Source organism: Vipera ursinii (assembly GCF_947247035.1).
Source record: "Vipera ursinii genome assembly, chromosome: 3".
NCBI lineage: Eukaryota > Metazoa > Chordata > Lepidosauria > Squamata > Viperidae > Vipera > Vipera ursinii.
This window is the reverse complement of record NC_139516.1, coordinates 48,039,380-48,067,314: the sequence shown is the minus strand read 5'-3', so window position 1 is coordinate 48,067,314 and position 27,935 is coordinate 48,039,380. Positions and strand designations below refer to the sequence as shown.

General features: G+C 40.4%; 1 protein-coding gene across 7 annotated transcripts; it reads left to right on the top strand.

The window, feature by feature from the left end:
- Positions 1-592: 592 nt before the first annotated feature.
- Positions 593-26,242, top strand: ZNF76 (zinc finger protein 76). 7 transcript variants are annotated; one of them, XR_014492056.1, is made up of 14 exons: positions 593-732; positions 3,569-3,699; positions 4,149-4,284; positions 5,882-5,962; positions 6,969-7,046; positions 8,313-8,515; positions 12,103-12,222; positions 13,394-13,469; positions 14,020-14,145; positions 15,495-15,674; positions 16,953-17,174; positions 17,322-17,452; positions 23,978-24,134; positions 25,941-26,242. XR_014492056.1 is itself a non-coding variant. In XM_083359010.1 (13 exons), exons 3-13 carry the CDS (start codon positions 4,212-4,214, stop codon positions 25,950-25,952), a joined length of 1,302 nt encoding a protein of 433 aa, XP_083215136.1. In that variant the 5' UTR covers positions 593-732; positions 3,569-3,699; positions 4,149-4,211; the 3' UTR covers positions 25,953-26,242. The 7 variants fall into 7 exon arrangements, 6 of the variants coding, with proteins under 6 accessions (XP_083215136.1, XP_083215138.1, XP_083215137.1 ...); XM_083359010.1 differs by lacking the exon at positions 23,978-24,134; XM_083359012.1 differs by lacking the exon at positions 25,941-26,242 and having other exon boundaries at positions 17,322-17,474; positions 23,978-25,929.
- The last annotated feature ends 1,693 nt before the right edge of the window (positions 26,243-27,935 follow it).

The window sequence follows — 27,935 nt, the reverse complement described above, 5'->3', positions numbered from 1 at the left end:
CTTCTATTTTTCCACTACAGTTGTATACCACACTTATCTCAACATAAAGTTTCTGAAACTCGGGCGGAATAGCGAGAAGCCAATTGACAAATAAGCAGGCAGAACTTTTAATTGCAAAGGAAACAAGCTTGATCCGGATGCCCACGTCTGCGAGTTGAGCTGCTGCATTGCTTTCTACCCGAGAATACTCAGGTTTTTACGCATTCCGAGTCCCATGCAGGAATTACACCAATGACAGCAAGTTACCCGCTTTTACTACAATACTCGAAAGAAAGAAAGAAAGAAAGAACGCCAAGTCAACGATTAAAAATTGCAACACAGTAAACGTCTCTGTGTTTAAACCGATTAAAGGAAAGGCGCCCAAGAAAACCATGCGGTTGACGAATTTTAGTGACGCGATACAGATCTGGAAATGCAGAAGCGGAAGCCAGACCTAATCTGACTTGCATTCGGTTGGAAGGCGGGCTTAGAGTTCCGCCGAAAGCCGAAGGCGCAAATGAAAAAGGGCAGACGCTTCACCGCGGTTTGTGCGCATAACAGGAAATGCTCCTGCCAAGAAGAGCGGATTCTGTTTTCCTTTTCCGGAAACTTTCCGAAACCCCGGAACCTGGTTAGAAGGCAGTGAACCAGTAGAAGAAGCCGGGCTTCGAAGGTTGCATACAGGCTGCGGGGCGAACAGCTGTAGTGAGGGCCGGTGCATGGCGGTCAGGCGGAGGACTCGGCCCTCCACAGGTCGGTGCCGATAGGGAGGCGGGGAAGAGGAAAGATGCTCAACCCTAGCCGTTGGGGAGGGGGTGGTGGATTCTTTCCCCCCCGCCGACGCCTTTTGAATTGGTTCTTCTTTCTGAATTTCGGAAGAGAAAGAGGGGAGACCCTCCAGGCCCCTCTTTAGGAGCGGGTGCTTTCCGCTGCGCGACCCTCCACTTTGCGATCGTATCTTGGCTCCCCAACCCCGCATTTCAAAGCCCTGCCGAGTCCGGCTTCCCTAGCTTGCAATCGGCGTGCACAAACCAGAGTGGAATTCTCTTGAGAGGGAGGGGAAGCTGCGTCGGTTGTGTTTTTTTGCATGTGGGAATAGTGCCCGAGGTTGCCCGAGTTGCCAGCTTCAGTCTGCTCGGTCAATACCTTCTTAACTCGTCACCTTCCGCAGAAATGCCGCGGCCTAAGCCTTCGACATCAGTGGCCGGTTCTCTTGAGAAAAGATTTTGCTGGTTGTATCCGTTCAGTCAGTCAGAAGAAAAAAGTTCTTCGTGGAATCTAATTAAAACTTGTTCAGGAGAGGAAACTTAACGGGAAACACCTTATATGCGTCTCGGTTCAAATATTAAGTCTGTGCTCACAGAACACGCAAGGCAAAATTTGGCTGACTTGTTCATTTGCGTGAACAAGATGTTGCTAGTAGTGCAGTGTGGTTTGCAATTTAATCTGTGGATTCAATCAGTCGTGGTTAAGGAATGCATGACTTAGGCCAGTGCTTCCCAAATCATTTCCTTCCTTACTCGGAATCACTTATCAGAAAGCTAATGTCGGCAAAAAAAGTCAATTTAAATGTTTCTGTTGTAATTGGGTAGCGACAGATGAACTCATTGACCAAAGGAAAAAACACTTTTACTTAACTTCAGATAATTTACACAGATTTGGGAAGCACTGGTTTAGTGTGTGTGAACATCACCAAACTCTTCAACCTTAGTTCAGGTTTTTTGGACTATTTTTGGTACAAGTTATTGTACCCTATTGGCTACAGGATGGGCAGCTATCACCTCACAGGTTACTTGTTGGGAAAATAAGAGAAAGTAGCATTAGGTATGTTCATCATCTTGAGTCATTAATAAAGTAATAAAGATGGAATAAGAATCTAATAAACTTTTGTTTCAGAAGTTGAAACAGAAAAGTTGGGTCCAAATTTTCTGACTTCTAAAACTTCCCATCTCCACCACATCCCATTCTAGAATCTTTTACATAAAAGATGCATTTATATGTTTGAAGAGGATAATACCATGCCATTTCTACTTTGGAATCCTGGAACTGGCAATAATTCTCTACCATTTTTGTTAACTATGAATACCTGCCATTGTGTAATTAAATGTAATGAAAAGCAGCCACAAACCTGATTTTAAAACTGAGTTTGTTAATATAATTCCTGTTGGTATCTCAAATAACATGATTCGGTACCAGATAAAAACTTATTTGCTGTATTATCTGCAAAAAAATTCCTATATATTTCTGTTAAGATAGTTTCTTTCTATCTTAGATTCATATATTATAAAGGTAAAGGTTCCCCCACACATGCATGCTAGTCATTTCCGACTCTAGGGGTTCATCTCCGTTTCAAAGCCGAAGAGCCAGCGCTTGTCCGAGGACGTCTCTGTGGTCATGACTAGATGCCAAAGGTGCACAGAGCACTGTTACCTTCCCATCGCAGTAGTCCCTATTTGCATTTTTATGTGCTTTCAAACTGCTAGGTTGGCAGAAGCTGGGACAAGTAACAGGCACACACACTGCTACGCGGCACTCGGGATTTGACCCGCCAAACTGCCGACCTTCTGATCAACAAGCTCAGCGTCCTAACCCACTGAGCCACCGCGTCCCCTATTCATATATTACTGGGCTTCAAATCAATCACCATTGCATCTCATAGATCACACAAGGGTGTGCTTCATTTTTACAAAAGTAAATGAATAATATTTAGCCAGTTCTCATAACAAGACATATTGCTGTGGAGTAAGTAGATTTCTAAAATCTATTTTAACTTTATTAGAATTTGAGATCCACCAACTCCCACCAGCAGCAAAATCTTACGTTTAGAATTAAGTAAATAGGGAGAGGGTTTATTTTATTATGATTTATTAATCAATTTTCTAGAGTAAATTCCACCATAGTATCAATCTGTTTTCATAGTGACACAAATGAAATATATGTTTTGTTTTAGATAATTTTTTTCACTTACCGTATATTATTTCTAAAAACAGGCAGTAAAAATATAAGTTATGTCATCTTTTCTATTGATTTTAAATAATGAAGATTGGGCTTTGCAGTATAGTAAAAATAAAGATGCCCTAGCTTCTTTAGCACCCATATACCAATCTATTTCAGCTGGAGCCAATTATGGTTGGCTAATCTACAGCTCTGAACTAAATTTTGGACCTCTGCCTAGCTTATATTGCAGGAAAAAATCTCTACATCACTGGAATAGATTGTGAAGAGTGGTATCATTAAGGTTGGAGAAAACAAGACTAAAGGGAAATAAATATGAAAGCACTTTTCATATTCCTGGAACAATATCACGCACCAAAAAGGCCGGCCTGTCCCAGAAAACAAAGTAGAAGTATTAAGTCACAGGAAAAATGTTTCCAGATGAATTCCCAGTGTAGTTTGACAGTAGAAACAACTATCAATGGAAATTGTAAAATCTTTGCTGGATGTGTTTAATAGAGGCCAGATAGTTATTACTTAAGGATGTTTCCATTTATATATGTTGGTCTAATTGGCTTTTTCCAATTTTACGTTTCCATGCCAAAGACACTTTCTATAAAAAAAACTATTCAGACCCTTAACTTTTTTTCCACAGGTGTAAAAAGAAATAAAGGATAGGCTTAGGACAAGCTACCTTTACGCTTGGGTTGCTTAATATTCAGCTTGCTGATCTGTGAAAATTCTTCACTTGGTATAAAGCATGAAACCACTGATTAGCCATGTAAGGTAAGGTATCTTTACTTTTCTCCTCTTGGTTTTGTCCAAATATCAAGTTGTACCTCAGGGGAATCTGCCTAACAGAAAAAAAAATTCTGGTTTCAGTTATGCATGTATTTATTTTAATGTACTTTTTAAATCACTGCTTACCACCAAAAGTTATATACATTATTTTATAATTGTAAGAATAGATCTGTGGAACAAAAGAATGCTCATATTCTCCAGTATCTTAACATTGGCTGCCAGTGCCTTTGAGGAATAACAGCTGTAGGGCAAAAAGACAACTGTTCTTTTTGTGTTGTTGTTTGTTGCATAGTCAATGTGCATTGCTGTTTCCATTTGGTTGGTCTTGTTAATCCTTTCTAATGACTTTTGCCCATGTTTATATTTATGCTTAATAGTAAGTGGGGACAAGAAACGTACACACAAATATACATACCTTTTCATTTTCATTATAGCTGTGTCAGTGGGAACAACTTTCAGTGTTGAATACATGACTAAGGAGCTGCTTCCAGAACAAAATGGAGAACTTGAGTCTACAGGCAATGACCCTTTCTGATGGGACAACAGCCTATGTTCAGCAGGATGCAGCTGGTGAGTCAGTTGAAGGCTGTGGCAACTGTAGTCAGTGAGACTGGGGCAAAACAGAAACCCTACGATCAAAGCATTACACACAAGAGAGAGTGAAAGGCAGTATAAACATTGGATAAATATTGGATAAATATTTCATTAAATAAAATTCTGCTTTAAATGTATTAAATTTTAATAGTACAGGTAGTCTGCAACCTTCAAACATAATGGAGCCTTCCTATTACAGTCCTAAGTGGTGACAGCTGTTAAGCGAGACAGCCTCTCTTAATAACCCCCACTCCTGCTCTCCCTTGTGCACTAGCCAAATTAGTACACAGGTTATTAAGTGGAGCACAGGGTCCCCCAGGGCTGGGGAAGGCCATGGGAGGACTAACACAATGCCAGGACAATCTGGCCCAGGCCTCCCCACCCCCTGTGCTCCAGTTCCTACCTCTAGGGGTCCCCACAACCCTTGGGACTAGTATCTCTCCCCTGGGTCCCTGCAAGACATAGGTTTCCTTCCCCCCCCTCCCATCACCCATCACTTACTTACCTTTTGAAGACCTCTGGAGCTTTCTTCAGCACTGTGCAGACCACATTAGGGAAAAAGGATGAAGTGCTTTGCCCCTGGGCCATGCGGCGGGCGACCTCCTCAAAGAGACTGCAATTTTAGTGTAATTTCAAGGAATTGTGGGAGCATTGAAAATGGTAGCTGCTTCCTGGAGGAAGCCACGTAGCCCAGGGACAAGGGGCCTGCCCTTTTTCCCCAACGTGAGGCCCTGAGATCTTCAAAGGTAAGTATGAAGAAATGTATACTCTGGTATTTCTGTTATATAAAATATCTGCTGCTGTGTTAAGTGTCAGCATGATTGTTCCGTTCAGTAATTGTGCTAAAAGAATACTCTATAGAATAGTTCTTTTCAGTAATTTTCAGAAGAAACCAATTTTGTAGGATAGACTTATAGGCTATATTTTGCTTCACATTACTTAACACTTTGATAATTGTGTTATTGATAAAAGGTGGATAAGAATGATGAGAAGAGAAAGCTATACACATGTTTTAATAAATTAGATTCCTTTAAATCATCAGTATGGTACTCTTGCAATAAGCAAAGTACTTGGCTTTGGCATTGGGAGTTTAGTTAGAAATTTGCTGCAGAAGTGAAAGAACAGTATTTTGACTTTAAGCTGGAAAGTATTTTCTGTGTCAGCTATCATAAGAAATTTTCTAACATGTTTTTTAGTCTACTGAAGAAAAAATTAATTTCATTCCTGTGTTTAAACTATGATTTTAACTATTAATTGCAAATGTACCTGGCATAAGAGTACATTTTTAAATATATTTTAAGTGATATTAGGGTCTTCTTTACCTACTTCCTTATATGAAAGAAATATATTTATTAATAAAGGTAAATGCAGAAAACAAGAATTCTACTAATGCTCCCTTTGAACTTATTATTCTGGATCCTGCGTATAAAGCTGATAATATGTTTCATAAAAAAATAATTATAAAGTATAAGATTATGTTCATGTTCCTTAATAAGAAGTTTTAATGATATGCGGCTACAAATTTTAATCTTGCTTCCTAGAAAATTGACGTGTTTCAAAATTCATGTTTCAGAAGAGAAATTAATTGAAGGACAAATGATTGAAATTGAAGATGGCTCTACAGCTTTTTTCCAACAAGTAACTCTGCAGAAAGGTGAAGTAAAATTGCTGATAATACCTGTTGTGGTCTCTTTAAAGCAAAATGAGGAACTTGTGGTCTTCCTAAAGTTGTTATACTAGTATTGCTGGAAATTGTGATTCAGCCTCATCAGGAGTTCTGTAAGTGCCTCGTCCTTGCTTTAATGTCCAGTGTAGTGCCTACACGCACCTTTTTAAACACCTTGTGGAAGCTGGGAGGGAAGGTTGCAAATAGCAGTTATGTGACTATGGGATGCTGCAACTATTATAAGGCTGAGAACAGTTGCCAAGTGCTCAGATTGCCCTCACAAGATTGTGGGAATATTGGGAGAGGCAGAATTTGGGGGAACAGCACTGTTGTTCAGTGCTGTTGTAACTTTGAACAATCAGTGAATGAGTGGTCGTTAAGTAACCTATATCAGGGGTAGGCAACCTTGGCTCTTTTATGACTCGTGGACTTCAACTCCCAGAAATCCTGAGCCGGCTCAGGAATTCTGGGAGTTGAAGTCCACGAGTCATAAAAGAGCCAAGGTTGCCTACCCCTGACATATATAGTATATAGGAATTAAAAAGTAATGTGCTTGCAATTGCCAGGTTGGGGATAGGGTATTCTCAAGTGTAAAATTCACCTGAAAAAGTGACTTCTGATTACAAACGGATGTATTTTTTGAGTGCCATCTTTGCACTAAAAACAAACAAACAGTGCCTTACACTTGCTGGTGCTTTTGCTTCTACATCTAAACTAATTTAGAGTCAGAGAAATGTTGAATAATTTTTACTTAATTCATTTAATTCATGGAATGACTCTATGTTGCACTTTTGCACACTTATTATTATTAAAATATTTTTAATATACCTAGGGCTGAATTGATTAAGAGGCTATTCTTCAAAAGAAGTAAACAGTGATGGGGATTCTTATTCTTGCTAAGCTTTCCTTGTTGTTCTGTTGCACGAAAAAGCTAGGCAAGTTGATTTATTTGAGATCATGTGTGTGCCTATGTATATTCTGATTCATTCTACAGAATCGATTACATTTGAAGATGGCCAGCCTGTTGCACTAGAAGATGGCACCATGGCTTTTATACATCACACTCCTAAAGGTAGCTCTCAGTCTTTGACTCCTGTTTTTAATAAATAATCCATAAAAAGCCTCTAAGCCAGGGGTCTTCAAACTTGGCTCTTTCATGACTTGTGGACTTCAACTCCCAGAATTCCTCAGCCAGCATGCCTGGCTGATGAATTCTGGGAGTTGAAGTCCACAAGTCATAAAAGGGCCAAGTTTGAAGACCCCTGCTCTAAGCAGTAGGATTATAGGTGTCATTGTGTGTTGCTTTAAAAAAAAGCACACCCCTGGATAAAACATCTATTTGTGTTGATTACTTTTACTGTAGATCTTCCGGGTAGCCTACATCAATAGTAAGATGTTTTATTGTACACTCCTAAAGGTAGCTCTCAGTCTTTGACTCCTGTTTTTAATAAATAATCCATAAAAAGCCTCTAAGCAGTAGGATTATAGGTGTCATTGTGTGTTGCTTTTTTTTTTTAAAGCACACCCCTGGATAAAACATTTATTTTTTTATTTTTTTTAAAATTCCATTTATATCCCGCCCTTCTCCGAAGACTCAGGGCGGCTTACAAGCTTAGCAGTAGCCTTCATTCTATGTATATGCCTGCTTATTAGGGCTTTCACACACACCCCCAAGCGGCATTATTACAAAGTCAGCTTAATTGCCCCCAACAATCTGGGTCCTCATTTTACCTACCTCAGAAGGATGGAAGGCTGAGTCAACCTTGAGCCTGGTGGGACGCGAACCTGCGCTAATTGCAGTCAGCTGGTGTTACTTCAGGAGGAATTAGCCCACTGCTCCACCAAGGCTCTATTTGTGTTGATTACTTTTACTGTAGATCTTCCGGGTAGCCTACATCAATAGTAAGATGTTTTATTGCACACTCTCCTTCTCTGAGAATTTCTTGATCATTGAAACCCACAATTTGGTGGGTAAACCATGGTTTGAATTAACCAGGAAGTTCAGAGTTGGAAGGGAAAGTGCATGACTTCTTTATTTGTTTCTGTTCTGTGCTTTGGAACATTGGGAATATGGCTACACTATGTCATTTTTTCCCCTAATCCATTCTTTACAGCCATAAATGATAAACTACTCATCTATTGAAAAAACAAATCCACCTTTGATTGTAAATCTTGCAATTGCAAGATTTTTGATACGTAACGTTTTCTAAAGTGTAGTTAGACTTTACTATTGAAGGCCTTAACCCTTAGAGTTTTATTAGCTCTAAATGATCAAAGGATTAGATAAATAGTGATTAGAGCTAACATGTGGTGCTATAGTGTTTGTGGTTCACTTCAGAGGGTTTTGACCCCAGCACCCTGGAGGCCATCCAGCTGGAAGATGGATCCACAGCTTTCATACACCGTCCTGTTCCCACGACAACGGGTGGCAGCATCCTGGCAGTGCAAGCAGATGTGGGGCTGGAGGAATTGGCAGTGGGGAAGAAAAATGATGCTTTTGATTTAGGTACTGACACCACTCTGGAGGATTGCACCAGCAAGGTGAGAATATTCTGCTTTTCTATGAAGATCTAAACCATAACATGATTCAGAGAATTACATTTCTTAGGTGTACGTAAGAGTGGTCCATTGCTACAAATAACGGTTGAGCTCCCCTGTGAGCTGTGGGGATAAACCCTGCCATCTGAAGTCAGGAGTTTGATAGTTAATTAGAACAATATATATTTGTACTGATGAGAACTTTGTGCACATATCTGTATATGTATTGACTGCTTTGTTAATTTGTACAATTGGATGCTCAGGTGGCAGTTCAGCTATGATATCATAAGTGCCATTTGGATGGGAAAGACTTATCATATCTGCTACTGCTATAAATTCAATGTTTTGTTGTGAAATCAGAAAGAGATATGCAAAAACTTTAAATATGGGATGAAATTGCATATGTACAATAGACTAGTGAACCCCAAGCATTAAACAATTCAAGCTATTTGGATATTCTGTGAATATCACTGCCAAGCATCACACATTTTTTTCTTTAGTCATTCAGTTTACATGTGTGTGTGTGATTGTGCTTGAAACATCTATATACTAGAGCTGTGAGAAGCAGTATATTGTTTAGATTGTTTTATATTTTAGTTAGATATTGAATATGGTTATTCATCTTCCATCTTCAAACTTTATAGTAGAGTGAAAAATATACAATACTGCTCTTTTTTAAAAAAAATCTGTTTTGTATTTGCTTTATTCTGGTATTTGAGACAACAATTCAGAAACCTGCCATCTTGTATCTGGGAAGCAGCTGAACTATAGTATTAGATATAATTAGGCTAAATACCTGTTGACATTATTTTAGAGTACTGGGCAGCTTATTTATTGTATATATTGACTTGCAATTCAACAGATACTATATCTTTACAAGGCATAGTGTCAGTGTGTAGCTGCGCAGAGTGTCAGTGTGTAGGGCACACAGGTCTTGTTGTCACTTAACTTGATCTTTTTTTCTTAACCAAAGGCTATCCTTAAATTTTTTAGTTCCATTTAGCAGACTGCCTAAAGAGTGCTTCCATAATTAGGGAAAAATGAGGATTTATTTATAAACTTTTGACTCAACATTACTGATAATATCTAAGTTAGTTCCTCTCCCCCAAATCTTTATATTTGTAAGTGGCAATGGCATCTTTTAGAGCCATGTTGCCTATTATTATTTTGCTTTTATGCTTTCTAAAAATTATTTTAATTTTAATTTTTCTATTCGCTGTTTTTAAATATTGTTGGCATTATTGTGATTATTTCATTTAATTCCTCACATCTCCTTTTGAAATCATACTGGACTTATGTGGGAGGAAAATGGAATAAAAATCTAATAAAATTAAAGGAAATCTTCTTTATGAAAATGGAAATCCATTTATTTCCTGATGTTAGAACAAGTTCAAAGCAATAACAGTATAATATTATGACATACAGTTGCCTGTTAACATTACAAAATATACAGTGTATATATTGTTATTCTAATACATGGTTTCTCATCCAGAGCAGTTGTATGGAATTCGATTCCAGTGTTCCTTAGCCAGAACAACTACATAAGACAGCCTAATAAATTGATGAGAGTGGCAAACTATGAGCCACAGACTTTGCAATAGGTAGTTTAGTTCTTTAATCATTGTATGACACTTCTCAGGCTCTCTGGCTCAACCTCAGCAAAAGCTCCCTAACATGCCTAGATAAGAATCATTATCATATAGAAGACATACACTTTATCTGTACGTTATTGCTTTATTTAAACCTACATTTTTTATTTTAATCTACACCCTCACTTCCCTGTGTTGTATTGTATTCATTCATTAAGTTTCTAAAGCTGCCCAAACTGACCAAATGACTCTTTACCATCTCCATTCCAGAAGATCAGAAGACAGCCTTCATTCAAAACTGTTATGTCCTTCCCCCTTTTCTTATTTTTACAGAAATGTAACAAAACTCTTTTTCTTCTTGTTGTATTCATGAATTTATGTTCTGTACCATTTGTTCCTCTTGTATTTTAAGTTATAGTCTTTCATCTCCTCTGGTCATCACCAGATTGTATCATAGATATTGATTAGGGATGTGCAGTTATTCAGAACTAAAGCAATAAAGGTACTTTGGAGAGAACATGGGCATGTTAGCTATACCCATTAATATCTCCTTACAAATGGATCTTATGGCAGTCACGTAGTCCCAGGAAATCACACATTTGAGTTAAAGAGCTGTAGTACCTGAACACATCCAGCCTAATGTCTACTTCTTAACAGTAACTACTTACTCATATTAGCATGCCTTTGGAACAGTCAAAGTCTTCTTGCAACATTTTTAGCAAAATAGAGAAGATGTACATTAGCTTACTAACCTTGGTCATATTATACCCATGCCACAGGCAGTTCCCTGCTAATGGAAATATTTCCATTTTTAGTATCTTTATGCAGTATGCCAGTAACACAAAGCTCAATTTGAGCCTTGGTGGAGCAGTGGGCTAATGCTTCCTTAAGTAACACCAGCTGTCTGCAATTAGTGCAGGTTCGCATCCCACCAGGCTCAAGGTTGACTCAGCCTTCCATCCTTCCGAAGTAGGTAAAATGAGGACCCAGATTGTTGGGGGCAATAAGCTGACTTTGTAAAAATGCTGCTTGGGGGCCCCCGAAAGCCCTAATAAGCAGGCATATACATAGAATGAAGGCTATTTCTAAGCACATTGTGCTTTAGATTGTAAGCCACCCTGAGTCTTCGGAGAAGGGCGGGATATAAATGGGATTTTTTTAAAAATTGACCAAAAGCATTTTAATAGTATATTACATATTTCATTCTTTATAATTCACCCCTACTATTGTAATCAGAATGGCAAACACAACACAATCTATTGTGTTCAGGGGGAAAATCACAACATAAATAAGAGTCTTCATCAAGACTGAGTTGAACAACATCCCAAACTGAAATATCCTACCCTTCAGAAAATATATGACTTCATCAAAAATCAAGACAGCCAACAACATTTGGGTCAGCCTTATGCATTACTTACAGATATTTCTTTTATCTTAATTTTGATTATCAGCCTGCTTAGAAAATTATGTATAGTATACTGGTTAGCTGTTAGTTGAGCAAGAATTCTGGGACCTATATTCCCAAAAGATCCGAAGGGTATTAATGAATATTGTATATAACAATATTATAGTGAATATTATTGAATACTATACATAACATGCACTAATACTAAACTATAAGTGCAGTTTTCTTTTAGGGAATCTACAAAATTGCTCATTATGACTTGACATGATGTGCAGATCAAGCCACTACACTGTGTACAACAAACTATAGTTTAAAATCTTTAACAATTTACAATTGTTTATAATTTTGTGTGAATGCAGCTTTCCACTTGTAAAATAGCATATAGAAAGACCTACCTCAAGGCAAAGATGGAAGATAACTTTGTACACACATATATTCTAGTAAGAATAAAAAAAAATAAGTATGACATGCATTTACTGAACATTTTTCTGTCTTGCCTTTCTACAAAAATGGCTTGAAATAAAAATTTTAAAACCAGGCCTACCTACTTTAAACATTGCAAGCATCATTCAGGTTTTGACTTTTTCCTTTCCCAGCAGGATTTCCAGGAGGAAGAAGTGCAGAGCTCTGGAAATGGATCAAGAACTCCTGACAAAGCTTATTGTTGTAGAGTCAGTGGATGTAGCCGCATCTTCACCACATCCCACCACTTGAAGGTGATCTCTCTTGTCTCCCCACAATTCACCCTAAATACATTATGGCACTACTACAGAAACTTAGCTAACAGGAAATCATGGGCGTCACCAATAGGACATGTAAGCCTGCAGTTTATCTGATGATGTTGAGGGGAGAGACAGGAAACAAGTGGTTGAAGACAGCTATAATCTTTTGCTGAAAGCTTTGCTCTTAGTTTACTTAGTAAAATACACTTGCAATAAAGCATTCGTAGGATTACAACCTATTCACCCACTTTCTGCATTAGTTTTACTTGAAAATACTTAGCCTTTTGATGTATTTATTAAATTTATTGTGTACAATTCAAGGTAGTGTACTTAATGTCCTCTCCTATTTTTCTCACAATAACCTTGTGAGATGGGTTGGGCTGAGAGAGAACGACTGGCCCAAAGTCACCTAGCCAGCTTCAGTGTCCAAAGGAGGACTGAAACTCATGGTCTACTAGTTACTATCCAGCACCGTAACCACTGCATCAGATGGTCTGAAACTGGTTTTTTATGTATTTCAATCTTTCTAATTTTAAAAATAAATTGAGCTGTCTCTCCTTGATGTAGTGGTTAAGCCGTTAGGCTAGAAACTGGGAGATCTTGAGTTCTAGTCCCCACCTTAGTTAGACACAAAACCAACTGGGTGACTTGAGCCAGTCACTTTCTCTCAGCCCTGGGAAGGAGGCAATGGCAAAACACTTCTGGAAAACTTTGCCAGGTAAACCACAGGGACTTCAATTAGAGATGATTGAAAGGAAGACAGAAAAATTCAACTTTTGAATTGGAAGTAAATAAAATTGATGTTATGTGCAAATGCTTTTTGGCTTTTGAAAAAAGTTACATTGTATGTAATCACTGTATTCTACTCTCAGTTCAGACTGTGAAATACAGCTTAGCAGGCATGGATATTAATCGATTTAGACTAGCAAATATTAAAATACACATATCTATGAATTTATTTATAGTATGAACTACTTAAACTCCCATCCATATTGAAACTTTAAAAGTAAGTATTCATTGATGCAAGGAAAACAAAAAACTAAAATACCGTAACAGAATAGAACTGAAGAACTACTTCTGATAGTGTTGCAAAGAAAAATATGAGTGCCAGCCTCTTCTGTTCTCACTGGCCTAAGCCTGGACATTTTCCTTTATTTTGCTGAAGGTGCATGAGCGTGCCCATACAGGTGATCGTCCATTCCAGTGTGATTTTACAAACTGTGTGAAAACCTTTGCTACAGGTAAGGTATTTGCTGTGAAATGAAAACTGTGTTGCTCCAATGGAATTACTCATGACTGAGAATGAAGATGTAGCTTTAGAAATCCACAGACTGTTGAGCTATAAATAGTAATGAAAAAAATATAAATTCAGTTCTGATTATCTTCAGAGCTATAATAGTTACAGTTTTTATGTTTAATGAAGAGAAAGACTAGGGGTGACATGATAGCAGTGTTCCAATATCTCAGGAGTTGCCACTGTTCTCCAAAGCACCTGCAGGCAGGACAAGAAGCAATGGATGGAAGCTAATCAAGGAGAGAAGCAACCTAGAACTAAGGACAAAATTCCTGACAGAACAGTTAATCAGTGGAACAACCTGCCTCCAGATGTTTTTAAGAAGAGACTGGCAGCCATTTGTCTGAAATGGTATAGGGTTTCCTGCCGGAGCAGGGGGTTGGACTAGATGACCTCCAAGGTCCCTTCCAACTCTGTTATTCTTTTATTATTCTATGTTGCTATGCTTTGCTCATTGCTTTGTGATTGTGCTTAGAATACAAGTTTTACCCTGACAGCATATAGTCTAAAGAGCCATATGAGAACCCACACTGGTGAGAAGCCGTACAAGTGCCAAGAAGATTTATGCACCAAAGCCTTCAAGACTTCTGGAGATCTCCAGAAACATATCCGAACACATACCGGTATGTTCTTGTGCGGGCTATTGTTTTAATTTAGGGCTAGCAGAACCTGAAGTTTTGGAAGAACAGAAGAAATGAAGCTAGAGAAAATGTGCAAATAAAGTAACTGTGTTATTATTATGTTATTTACATTGTTAACTTTAATTCTTTAACTCTTACATATTTCTGAAGCATACACTTAGAATGTTCCCTGCCCTCTTGCATCTCAGTTGATTCCGAGATTTAAAGTAAATGTGTAAGAAAAAAAATACTTAACAGAACTCAGGAAGAGGCAGATAGAGAGATGGTAGTGGCATTGTGGCTTGTCTTTAATAAGTAGTTGAAGAGGGAGGATATGGGGGCAAATCTTCTGGCTACAGGCTGCATATTGATGTTCTACATCAGGCATGTCAAACTGCCGGCCCGCGAGCCAGATGCATCATACTGAAACTGCCGGCAATGGCGAAAAAGTTGTGATACGTCACGTGGCGTCACGAGTTTGACCTGCCTGTTCTACATCATTCATTCATTCATTCACTACAGCTTTTATGCAGTTTCACTTCCAGAGATTCTGAGTGAGTGGCTGATCCCAAACAAGGTGGTACTGAGAGTAGAGATTATAAAAAAATCTGTGTGCCCACTAATCACAGTCAGTCTGTAAAATAAGACACTGGTGGGCAAATGTGATTCAACTCTACTTTCAGTCTAGGTGGTTAGAGTAACTAGTGATAGTTTTCTAAGAATAATACTTTGACAGTCTAAGTTGTTCAGCTAATCCATGTTTATGTGCATTTTAATAATTGGCTGTGCAAAATTAAACTAAAAATACAATGAGATCAAAGAACCTTGCCAAACAAAAAGGTATTCATACCACTTATAGGTTAGTCCTTAACTTATAACCATTAGTTTATCAACCAAACAGAGTTACAGAGGCACTGAAAAAAAGTAATTTATGACCAATTTTCACACTTATGACTGTCATAGCATCCCCACAGTTGTCAAAATTTGGGTGCTTGGCAGCTGCATGCATTTACAATGGTTACAGCGTCCTGGATGATGTGGTCGCCATTTGTGAGGACTACATCACCCAGCCATTTGTGACCTCAGCTGGATTCTGACAAGGAAAGTCAATGGGGAAAGTTGGATTCACTTAACAGCCGTAGCAAAACAAGGTTCATAAAATTGAATGCGACTCACTTAAAAAGTCCCTCGTTTAGGAGCAGAAATTCTGGTCCCAGTTGTGATTTTAAGCCAAGGACTATCTGTAGTATGATATGCTGGAAAGAAAAAATGAAATAATCTACCGGTATCTTGAATTTCCTATGGCTTTTAATGATTGACTAAGGATTCTTCTATCTGGTCTCACGATCCAGGTGAGCGGCCCTTCCGGTGCCCTTTCGAAGGCTGTGGCCGCTCTTTCACCACCTCCAATATACGCAAGGTCCATATACGAACACACACAGGAGAGCGACCATATATGTGCCCAGAACCCAACTGTGGAAGGGGTTTCACCAGTGCCACCAACTACAAAAATCACATGAGAATCCATACAGGTAAACTTTAAACAAAGCCTTCAACTGTCTTGATTTTTGTCTGCCTTACTTTGAACAAAATATTGTTTCGTTATATTATGAGCCGCTCAGAGTTATTTGCAGATGGGTAGTGCAAGTAGGAAAATAGGGACCACTGTAGTGGGAAGGTAACAGCGTTCCGTGCTAGTCATGCTGGCCACATGACCACGGAGACGTCCTCGGACAAGCGCTGGCTCTTCGGCTTTGAAACGGAGATGAGCACCGGCCCCTAGAGTCGGAAACGACTAGCACGCATGTGCGGGGGAACCTTTACCTTTTACCTTTTTAGGGCCAACATAAATTGCTCCAAGGGCTCATTTATAGATTCAGCGCATAAAGAATGGTGCTGATCTTGTTCATCCTGTGAGATGCCCCCCCCCCAAACAATAGTTTTTTTAAGTTAATAAGGTAAGGCTATTAAGAGATGGGTCTGACTCTTTTTTCCTGTTTAAAGTAGCTATAGCTATGTTGAAGCTCACAGGGTGAAAGGCTGGAAATCCAAACTTTCTCTCCTAAAGGGCTGCTGGCCCTGATTCTTACTTTGAAATAACAGCTTGACAATTTCTGCTGCCAGTACCTTTCTTACTGAACACCTTACTCTAACCTCAGTGTGCAAGACGAGGCTCTTTCGCTTTTCTACCGATGAAAAGGTCAAAATGCAAAAGTTTAAATAATTTCAACAGTGCCATAAGATCATCTCAAGGAAATTCAAAGGGGAAAAGTTCCTGGACAGAGCATGGAGCATCGATAAAGGCTGAAATCAACCCCCCAATTTTATACCTATACAGTATAGAAGATAAAAAAAATAAGACTTGGCACAGCACTGAAAAAGTCTGAAAGTTAGCTTTAATTCCTAGTTATGTGCTACATATTTCAGCAGGATTCCTGAAGCAAAGGTCCTTTGGTTCCTCTCTAGCTTTTTGGTGATTTCAGATATTCTTCAGAGGCTGCAAGGAATTATAGCTAGCCCCATCCTTTTCCCACTGATTTTTTCTTTTGTTCTTTAAAAGGCAAAATGTTTTCTATATCTAGCCGAAAAAGGGGCTAGATTAATCTGACTTGTAGAGTTTGAATTATAAATCTGTAGTCTGGCATGTAGATTACATTCACAATAATCCTAAAATGCAGTCTTGTGCAAGTTTACTTGGAAAGGAATCCCATTATGTAAAATTGGTATTATTCCAGCAGTAACTTCAACCTTTAGGCCATGAATCCGTGAATAAAAAGTTGATTTCGCTCTGAATCCTAATTCTGTTCCAGGGGAGAAGCCATATGCATGCATGGTACCAGGCTGTGGAAAATGCTTCACAGAATATTCTAGCCTCTACAAACACCACGTAGTTCACACACATTGCAAACCATACACTTGCAACCACTGTGGCAAAACCTATCGGCAAACTTCTACTTTGGCAATGCATAAACGTACTGTGCATGGGGAGCTGGATGACAGTGAGCAAGGTCTCTATGAACATCAGATGGAAGGTGAGTAAACACACAAGGTAGCCTTGTAATTCTCATCGCTCTCCAATTTGCTGGCATGCAGCTTTGTTTTCACTTTGCGTTCAGTTTTCTCTGCCTACAAAGCCATTTGAATGCTCTCCATCAATTCTTCTTTCTTTGCTCTCTCAGATACCACAGTGAATAACAGCGAGCTTCCATTGAAACGTCAATGTATTGTTTCTATGAAGATGGAAGATGAAGTGCAGGAAGATTCCATGCCATCAGCAGCAGCTCTTGTTTCTCAGGATGGTGTAGAACAAGTATGAAAGTCAATGGGAGGAGGTATTCTTGGGCTAGGGGTATCCAAGGCAGATCAGTGGAAACAATTGCAATAGGGGATTATTTTACCACCTTATCTGCCTACAACTCTCACATAACCTTTTCTTAATCTTAGCTTTACTAGCAAACATGTTAAGGATTTTGTGGCATCTTAAAGGAAAACAGAGGAAATGATTGGATAGCAGTTTTAGTATGAATTAGAGGCTTGTTAAAATATTTTGACTTACCATGAACTAAAGCTCCAGTGGTACAAATGCTATGACTGTTGTTATCACTGTTGGAACTGGGATACATCTTATATAGAGATCTTGAAAATATTTCGCTTGGACATAGTATCAGAAAGTAATGTTTTAAATGTAGCTGCTATACCCATGTGATATTTTTTAGGTCAGAATAGTAACTTCTGGGACACCAGTGTCTGAAGATTCATTCAAAGCCTGTCTATGATCACCACTTGACAGTGCTAGCAATAACTAATGGTATTCATGATGCTGTTCAGGTAGACACATGCTATTTGGAGTTCCTATCTCAATCATGGATAGTATATCAAAAAATCCTAAATGTAAAATACTTAAGCATTAAGCAATATAACCATAAATTGTTTTAACACCTATAAACTTTTGATAATGTATTGAGAATAATACAATACCTTCATAATTAAGCCACAAGTTGACTTAGTATTGGCTGCCATCTAAAATATGGATATAGCATGAATTATCCTAGAAATTTCTATTAAGTAACAACATTTTTACATTTTCAAGCTCAATTACAGTAATATATTGCGGACTATCTGTATATAAACTATATTTGATATTGCTGTTAATATGAGGCAGATCAAGTCCTGACAAATGTAAAAAATAACCAAGCAGGAGGACATATTCCATCAACTGTGTCTCCCTAGTATTTTAAGGATAAAATCTTTGTGCATGAGGGTTCCCCTCAGATCTTCCTTTCAGCACATAAAAGGATTAAATGTATAATTTGGCTTGATAAAAGTAAACAGATAGTTCATTTAACTTAAACTATTTGAATAGAAAGCATCTAGAAGGCATAATTGTAATTAATTATTTGATCAGTAGTACAATGATTTTGCTTCAGCTATTAATTCCTACAGAGAAATATTCTGTTATCCTTCACTTGGTGAGAAGTGAATCAACTTGATAACCCCTTTGAAGCAAACAATATAGTAACAGATGTAGGTGGCAAATTTGGGGGGCTAGCAGCATACCGTATATACTTGAGTATAAGCCGAATTTTTCAGCCCACTTTTTGGGCTGAAAAATTCCACTTCGGCTTATACTCCAGTCAACAAAAAAAAACTTACCGAGGACTTGTGCGCGGCCGAGGCTTTGGTGCTTCCGGGATCGCCCGCACCTCTCCCAAGCCACCGCCGTCCGAGACCTGCCGAAGTTTGGGGAGGTTTGGGGAGGTGCGCGCGCACCTCCCCAAACTCCGCGCCTTGCCTGCCTGCTTCTTTCCGCAGCGGAAAGAAGCAGGCAGGCAGGGCGCGGAGGAACGGAGACTTGCCGACGTTTGGGGAGGTTTGGGCGCCTCCCCAAACCTCGGCAGGTCTCCGTTCCTCCGCGCAGACCTGCCGACGTTTGGGGAGGTTTGGGCGCCTCCCCAAACCTCCCCAAAGATCGGCAGGTCTCCGTTCCTCCTGCCGACCTTTGGGGAGGTTTGGGCGCCTCCCCAAACCTCCCCAAACCTCGGCAGGTCTCCGTTCCTCCTGCCGACCTTTGGGGAGGTTTGGGCGCCTCCCCAAACCTCGGCAGGTCTCCGTTCCTCCTGCCGACCTTTGGGGAGGTTTGGGCGCCTCCCCAAACCTCGGCAGGTCTCCGTTCCTCCGCGCAGACCTGCCGACGTTTGGGAAGGTTTGGGCGCCTCCCCAAACCTCCCCAGGTCTCCGTTCCTGTTTGGGGAGCTTTGGGCGCCTCCCCAAACCTCCCCAAACCTCGGCAGGTCTCCGTTCCTGTTTGGGGAGGTTTGGGCGCCTCCCCAAACCTCCCCAAACCTCGGCAGGTCTCCGTTCCTGTTTGGGCGCCTCCCCAAACCTCGGCAGGTCTCCGTTCCTCCGCGCAGACCTGCCGACCTTTGGGGAGGTTTGGGCGCCTCCCCAAACGTCCCCAAACCTCGGCAGGTCTCCGTTCCTGTTTGGGGAGGTTTGGGCGCCTCCCCAAACCTCCCCAAACCTCGGCAGGTCTCCGTTCCTCCGCGCAGACCTGCCGACCTTTGGGGAGGTTTGGGCGCCTCCCCAAACGTCCCCAAACCTCGGCAGGTCTCCGTTCCTGTTTGGGGAGCTTTGGGCGCCTCCCCAAACCTCCCCAAACCTCGGCAGGTCTCCGTTCCTGTTTGGGGAGGTTTGGGCGCCTCCCCAAACCTCCCCAAACCTCGGCAGGTCTCCGTTCCTCCGCGCAGACCTGCCGACCTTTGGGGAGGTTTGGGCGCCTCCCCAAACGTCCCCAAACCTCGGCAGGTCTCCGTTCCTGTTTGGGGAGCTTTGGGCGCCTCCCCAAACCTCCCCAAACCTCGGCAGGTCTCCGTTCCTGTTTGGGGAGGTTTGGGCGCCTCCCCAAACCTCCCCAAACCTCGGCAGGTCTCCGTTCCTGTTTGGGGAGGTTTGGGCGCCTCCCCAAACCTCCCCAAACCTCGGCAGGTCTCCGTTCCTCCGCGCAGACCTGCCGACCTTTGGGGAGGTTTGGGCGCCTCCCCAAACGTCCCCAAACCTCGGCAGGTCTCCGTTCCTGTTTGGGGAGGTTTGGGCGCCTCCCCAAACGTCCCCAAACCTCGGCAGGTCTCCGTTCCTGTTTGGGGAGGTTTGGGCGCCTCCCCAAACCTCCCCAAACCTCGGCAGGTCTCCGTTCTTCCTGCCGACCTTTGGGGAGGTTTGGGCGCGTCCCCAAACCTCCCCAAACCTCGGCAGGTCTGCGCGGAGGAACGGAGACCTGCCGAGGTTTGGGGAGGTTTGGGGAGGTTTGGGGAGGCGCCCAAACCTCCCCAAAGGTCGGCAGGTCTGCGCGGAGGAACGGAGACCTGCCGAGGTTTGGGGAGGCGCCCAAACCTCCCCAAAGGTCGGCAGGAGGAACGGAGACCTGCCGAGGTTTGGGGAGGTTTGGGGAGGCGCCAAAACCTCCCCAAAGGTCGGCAGGAGGAATGGAGACCTGCCGAGGTTTGGGGAGGTTTGGGGAGGCGCCCAAACCTCCCCAAAGGTCGGCAGGTCTGCGCGGAGGAACGGAGACCTGCCGAGGTTTGGGGAGGCGCCCAAACCTCCCCAAAGGTCGGCAGGAGGAACGGAGACCTGCCGAGGTTTGGGGAGGTTTGGGGAGGCGCCCAAACCTCCCCAAAGGTCGGCAGGAGGAACGGAGACCTGCTGAGGTTTGGGGAGGTTTGGGGAGGCGCCCAAACCTCCCCAAAGGTCGGCAGGTCTGCGCGGAGGAACGGAGACCTGCAGAGGTTTGGGGAGGTTTGGGGAGGCGCCCAAACCTCCCCAAAGGTCGGCAGGAGGAACGGAGACCTGCCGAGGTTTGGGGAGGTTTGGGGAGGCGCCCAAACCTCCCCAAAGGTCGGCAGGAGGAACGGAGACCTGCCGAGGTTTGGGGAGGCGCCCAAACCTCCCCAAAGTTCGGCAGGTCTGCGCGGAGGAACGGAGACCTGCCGAGGTTTGGGGAGGTTTGGGGAGGCGCCCAAACCTCCCCAAAGGTCGGCAGGAGGAACGGAGACCTGCCGAGGTTTGGGGAGGTTTGGGGAGGCGCCCAAACCTCCCCAAAGGTCGGCAGGAGGAACGGAGACCTGCCGACGAGCCGCGGCCACACAGGGTATTCCTGTGTATTCAGGCTTGCAAAATGGCGGATCGAGCCTCTGCTGGCGGCAGAGGCTTACAGAACGGCGGATCGGCTTATACTCGAGTCAATAACTTTTTCCAGTTTTTGGGGGTGAAATTGGGGGTCTTGGCTTATACTCGAGTCGGCTTATACTCAAGTATATACGGTACTCCAGAAACACTTAAAACTATTGCTTGAGAGTTCAGATATTTACAGTTTTTAGTTGCAGTTCTAAAAACATAATATTTAAGCCACAATATTATTGCAAATGAGGCTTTAGTTTTAAGGAGGCATTATCTAGTTTCAAAAAGGACTGCAGTATTAGGAAGATAGCTTGGGATATTTAAAGGACGTCTCAGGAATTTCATCTGTTAAATTGGTTAAATTGTTGGAGTTTACCTCAATTCAGATTTTTAGTGAAACACAAGTGGAATATGAGCTAATGGTGCAAAGCATCTGATGAAAAGGCAAATGGCATTTTTGGGGATGGATTATCAGGAACAGAGATTTCAAATCCTAGGAAATTATTATATCCCCCTGCTCTACATTTGGAATTAGGCATCTAATTCTGGGCATAAGACAAGGGAATTGGAATCCAAGTTCAGTGAGGAAAGTTTAAAGCACGGGTGTCAAACTTGTCTCATGTGATGTGTCGCGACGTTTTTTTCATTGCCGGAGCTGGGGTGGGCGCAGCCTCTGTATGATGCAACCGGCCTGCAGGCTGGCAGTTTGATACCCCTGGTTTAAAGAAATTGAGAATCTTTAACATGCAGAAGACGAGACTTATGGGACAAGTGATAGCAGTCTCCAGATATTTATACATTGTGGTGTAGGATGTCAGGACAACTACCAATAGATTAAAGCTTCAGAGAAGTAGATTCAGGTTAATATTATGAAGAATATTTTTTTTAAATTCCATTTATATCCCGCCCTTCTCCGAAGACTCAGGGCGGCTTACAAGCTTAGCAGTAGCCTTCATTCTATGTATATGCCTGCTTATTAGGGCTTTCACAACCCCCCCAAGCGGCATTATTACAAAGTCAGCTTAATTGGCCCCAACAATCTGGGTCCTCATTTTACCTACCTCGGAAGGATGGAAGGCTGAGTCAACCTTGAGCCTGGTGGGATGCGAACCTGCACAAATCTAAATTTCCTGAAGATAAGACAGTAAATCATAAAGTAAGTTGCTAAAGGTATAAAGTTGAGCTGTAAGACCTTAGAGGACCCCACAAAATCAGGATTCTTTAAAATCCCCATATAGTAAAATATAGTAAAACAGCGTTCCGTGCGCCTTTGGTGTCTAGTCATGCCAGCCACATGACCATGGAGACGTCCTCGGACAAGCGCTGGCTCTTCGGCTTTGAAACGGAGATGAGCACCGGCCCCTAGAGTTGGAAACGACTAGCACGCATGTGCGGGGGAACCTTTACCTTTACCTTTATAGTAAAATTCACTGGATTTACCCATATTCTAAACATGTTTGCCAACTGGGTCCACACATTATGTTAAGTCATGATATATTCAAGAAATTACAGTTGGCTGGGTATACATAACACATAGCCATCCTGATTGAGAATGATGAAATTGAGTTTCAATACACCTCAAGACATTAGAATGGGAAAACTGATTTGGATGTAGGCATGCAAAATATTATTAAAACTGAATGATATATATCTTATGTTCCTCAAATATATCTTTTTATCCCACTCTGCATTTTTTTATATTTCCACATAATTCAGCATGTTCTTTTCTTTGCTTCCTCCTTGCCTTACTTCTACTTCTGCATGTGTTCCAATAATAACCACTAATAAACAGCAGCTCTTGTCAGTTTAAACAGTTTATGTAAAGCAAAGCCAGAAACTGTTAATTTGACATTCAATGTTTTTGTTTTAAAATAAATTTAGCACATGCTCTTTTTCATCATATTCCTTTCTACCAAAACCAAGTTGCCTTCTTTCACATCCCTACTTTATCTTAGAGCCAGTTCACACCACAGACTAACACTAGGTTGGGGTTGAAGCCTACAGCTAAATTTATCTTTTTGAAGAAAATGCCAGCTCATTTGGAAAAGGCAAATGGTTCTTATTGCATTGCAAGACTGATGAAAAAAGGAGTCACTCACCACTTTCATCCTTCATTTAAAATAGTTATTCTTTTAAAACAAAACAAACTGCAGCTACTATATTAGGCAATCATGGCTATGTGAAGGAGTTATTTGCTTCGGATGTGTTTGCCTCTTATGCATTATATACATTCTTTGAGCAGATATATTTTAGGAGAAGCCCTTTGAGCAATACTTTGTATTTATCTCCTTACCACATACAATTCTATTAAATGGAATATATTTGAATATATGGATCTGAAAGTCATTTTTGCTTCACCTGTGCATCATCTGGTCTCTTCCACCTAGCAACTCCCAAATGTAGTTTTGACTACTAAAGAATGCAAAGAGATTGTTGAAAGCATTATTGGCCCATCTTTCACATTTTTCTGAGAGTAGTTCAAGAGTGTTGTACAAATTACTTTGAAAATTGGGAGAGTTTTCAAAGCAAAAGTTACGGAATCAATCAGAAATCATTTTTCTTCCTTAACCGATTGCTGCTTGTATTCTTTATCACCCCTCCAACTGCAGGTTCATGCCAATTCGAATGTTTGAAAATCATGTCTTATCAATTTCTTTTCTAGTTGGAAATGTAACAAATCCTGGAAAGTACAATCAACCTGATACCTACAGCAGTTCACCAAGAAGCTTGCAACTCTGAAAAATCACTACATTGAAGAATGGATGTTGAGACTTTATCTTGAACACTTGATAGGAGTGAAGACCTATGTAGAAATAAAAGTAATTGGATAGACAACAGATTGCACAGTAGCCTGCAGTTCAGGAGTCAGATGACCAGTAACTAAGTCCCCATGGGACCTGGAGAGAATTTTTTAAGAATTGTTAACTGCTAATCTGTAGATGTTGATAACTGACAAGAACAGATGATGAAGCAACATTTTTGCCTGACACTTTTTAAACAAATGGATCTGTGATAAGCCTGAAGAAATCAACTTGTCTGAGATAGCGTTTGTCTTATCATTTGGATCTTTTTCATTTCTGGTACATATTAATGGAATGACCATTTTTGGATTAGAAAACATTTAAAGTTGGACTTATATTGGATTTCAGCAACAAGAACGTTTATCATGTCAGAATTTTATAACTTAAAAATGTTTTAGCAGTGAACGTCCAGAAAGGGATCACAGCTAGTCCATATCCTAGAGCAGTGTTTCTCAACTCAGCAACTTTAAGATGTGTGAACTTCAACTCAGAATTCTAAGAATTGAAGTCTACACATTTTAAAGTTGCCAAGGCTGAGAAACGCTGTCCTAGAGAAGTATAAGTATGAAAGCAATGAAGTGCCCTCTAGATAGGATTATCAGTGGAAGTTCCAAGATGTAGAGCAATGGGAAAAGGCAATAGCATTATGGAAGCTTTCCTCCCCACCCCCCAATCTACCAGGGTTACCTCTAAATCTTAGAAAGAATCTAAACAGACAGGTAAAAATCTACACTGAACTTGGAGGTATATTAAATTAGTTCTGTGTAATGTTTTATTTTCTTTCACTTTGAAGAGATGGTATTGATACGTATTTAATAAAAAATTGAACTTGTTTTCTATTTTCAGTAATAGCTTCAGCTTTACCATTCTATTCCTTTTTTGGTCCCATATATTTAGTTCATTTGGTAAATTAAATATAGATTCTCCTACCCCCAAAAATCCTAACAACAAGATCAGGAGGGGGTTAATATAAAAAACATGTTTTCTTGTTGCTAATTAATAGCCAAGAAGCAGTAATTTTTATCAAGAATTGTGGTGGTAGAGAAAAGAGATTTTTCAGTATAGATCCAATCCTAATGAAAATGGTCATTTCCCAATGGTTATAAATGTTGCTTGATTATCCACAAAAAGTAGTGAGGTTTTATGGGGCATACAGTATTCAGACTACAGATTGCCCACGTGTCCCAGATTGCCCCATATGATGGTATTCTGCCAACAAAATGCATGTTATATAATCAGAAAGAAGAAAAGTTTGCGTCCAGTAAAGTTGATGGACACAGAAGATTGTTTCAAAAGCAGCATCTACATTTGCAACTGATGATTTTTTGCATTATTGTCTGCTGTAACTCATGAAAAAATATTGTACTCTTCTTGTTCAGTTACAAGCTTTGACATGTACAATGCTGTTTGACTTTTCGGTTGGACCTCATCTACTTAGGCTTGTAACCTTGGAAATATTGCATTACACAATTGTGAAATTTTACTCAGCTGTTGCCCCTTTCTTAATTCCAAAACGATGTTACAGTATGTGGTTAAGCTGCAACACTGAAATAGAAATTGGCTTAAGTGAAATGAGTGTTTCTCTTTGTGCTCTGATTCTGACAAATCAGAACTTTAATCCCTTTGAGAATGAGGTCAAAGAATAAAGAAAATTAATGAAGCTGCTGCCAAATCTCAAATGTTACTCTTCTCCTTTTCGTTCTTATCTTTGGTAGTAGTCATAAATATCTTCACAATTTTCAGAGAAAAAAAAAGATCCAAAATGCACACATTTTTCATCGTCTCCTGTACTTCTCACAATACCTTTCTTCTTTTCCTTTAAAGGAAGAAAAGTGAATAGGTACTGCTGCTAGGATTTTCAACACCAATCTGACTTCCCAGATAAGCATCCGTTAAATCTGGCAACTGGCACTTGGCTGCTGCAGGGTTGAGAATGGGAACCTATCCTAGATGAAATGATGCAAAGCAACAAGTGAGGCAGAGATAAATTTGCCAGCAGCGGGCAGTTGATAAATGCTCAGCAACAGACAAATCAGCTGTTGTTTTTTTTCTAGTGTGAAAACACAACGATCTTTATATATTTAACTGACAGTAGATACCTATTAAAAACAAAGGCATGGTACTGATTAAACTGGTTAAACACTCAATTGTGGATTATTTGGTAGATGAAAACTGTAGGCAAAATAATATGGTTGCACCAAGTAATATTTAATCTCAAAGAGAATTAACTTTTTAACACACATTTCTAGACCTGAAAATTCAAACCAATCTTGTCTGAACAGAAAGTGTCAAGGAATTCAATGGAGCTTACCTATCTTTCCAAAAGTCATGGATCACACTATACCTTGAGCTGAATTTTTGAGAAAAGAAAATTTACCCCATTCAATTGAAGTCAATGATTTCATGTATTTACAAAATCTACCGGTAATTCTGATGTTATTAGAACAAACTGGACTTGTTTTTCTTGCTATTCTGATTGCAGTGTGATTAAAATATTAGAAGTGTTATTTTCTTCTATAATTAATAACACTATTAAATATGGACATATCTTTACAAGCCATAAGTGATACATTTAGTAAAATGCGACTTAAGGAAAAAATTGGCCATTGTTAAACATTCAGAAGATGTTTGACATTTTTTGGAAAAATGGACTTAACTTTAATAAAGTAACAGAGACAATATCCAAAGGTTTTCTCCCAGCTTGATAAATCGTGTTTTGCTACAGTTACTGATTCAAATAAAAAATATTATATGGGGGAACCCTTTTAAAAGGATTTGTAAGCTCTGCTATTTAAATAGTTGAGCATACTAAGAGCATCTGGATTTTTAACCTAAATAAATCCTAGCAGTGTGTTTAATAGGATTTATTCCCAATTATTAAGTAGGTAATGCAAAATTTTACTGCAAGACTAATAAGCTTTTAGAGTAATAATACAGGTAGTCCTCAACTTATGACCCACAACCGAACCCAAAATTTCTGTTGCTAAGCAAGACAGATAAGTGAATTTTGCCCCCGTTTTATGACCTCTCTTGCTACAGTTAAATGAATCACTGCAATTGTTAAGTTGGCAACATGGTTGTTAAGTGAATCTGGCTACTCCATTAACTTTGCTTGTCAGAAGATCACAAAAGGTGATCACATGACCCTGGGACAGTGCAGCCATCATAAATATATACCAGTTGCCAAATGTCTAAATTTTGATCATATGCCATATGAGGGTGCTGCAATGTTGAAAGTGTGAAAAATGGTCTTAAATCACATTTTTCATTACTGTTGTAACTAGTCATTAAACAAATGGTTGTAAGTCAAGGACTAGCTGTACAGGATTGCATCTGCCGTTTCCAAACGAGCTGGTGCCATATAGACCAATGAAAAGCAGCATCTTAGTGTGATCTTAATGATAATACTTTTAGCAAACAAGATTAAAATGCTGTTTTTAAATGGTATTTTCATTGCCTGCATAGTTAGGACTCTGCATTTTTCACAGAAGGGCAACTGCAATCTACCTCTAATGTAACACCGACTGAATAACAGGAAACAGATTTCCCCCCCCCCAAAGTGATGACTACAGCTACTAATACTTAAATCCTATCTCCAAAAACGTATTTCTGTCCTTTTCTTTCCTCCCCTCCCGCCCTGTTACTCAAACACTGACGCACTGCAGAGCATGTTTAGTCCCTCTAGAGCAGCGTTTCCCAACCTTAGGAACTTGAAGATGCGTGGACTTCAACTCCCAGAATTCCCCAGCCATAGCTGGCTGGGGAATTCTGGGAGTTGAAGTCCACGCATCTTCAAGTTCCTAAGGTTGGAAAACGCTG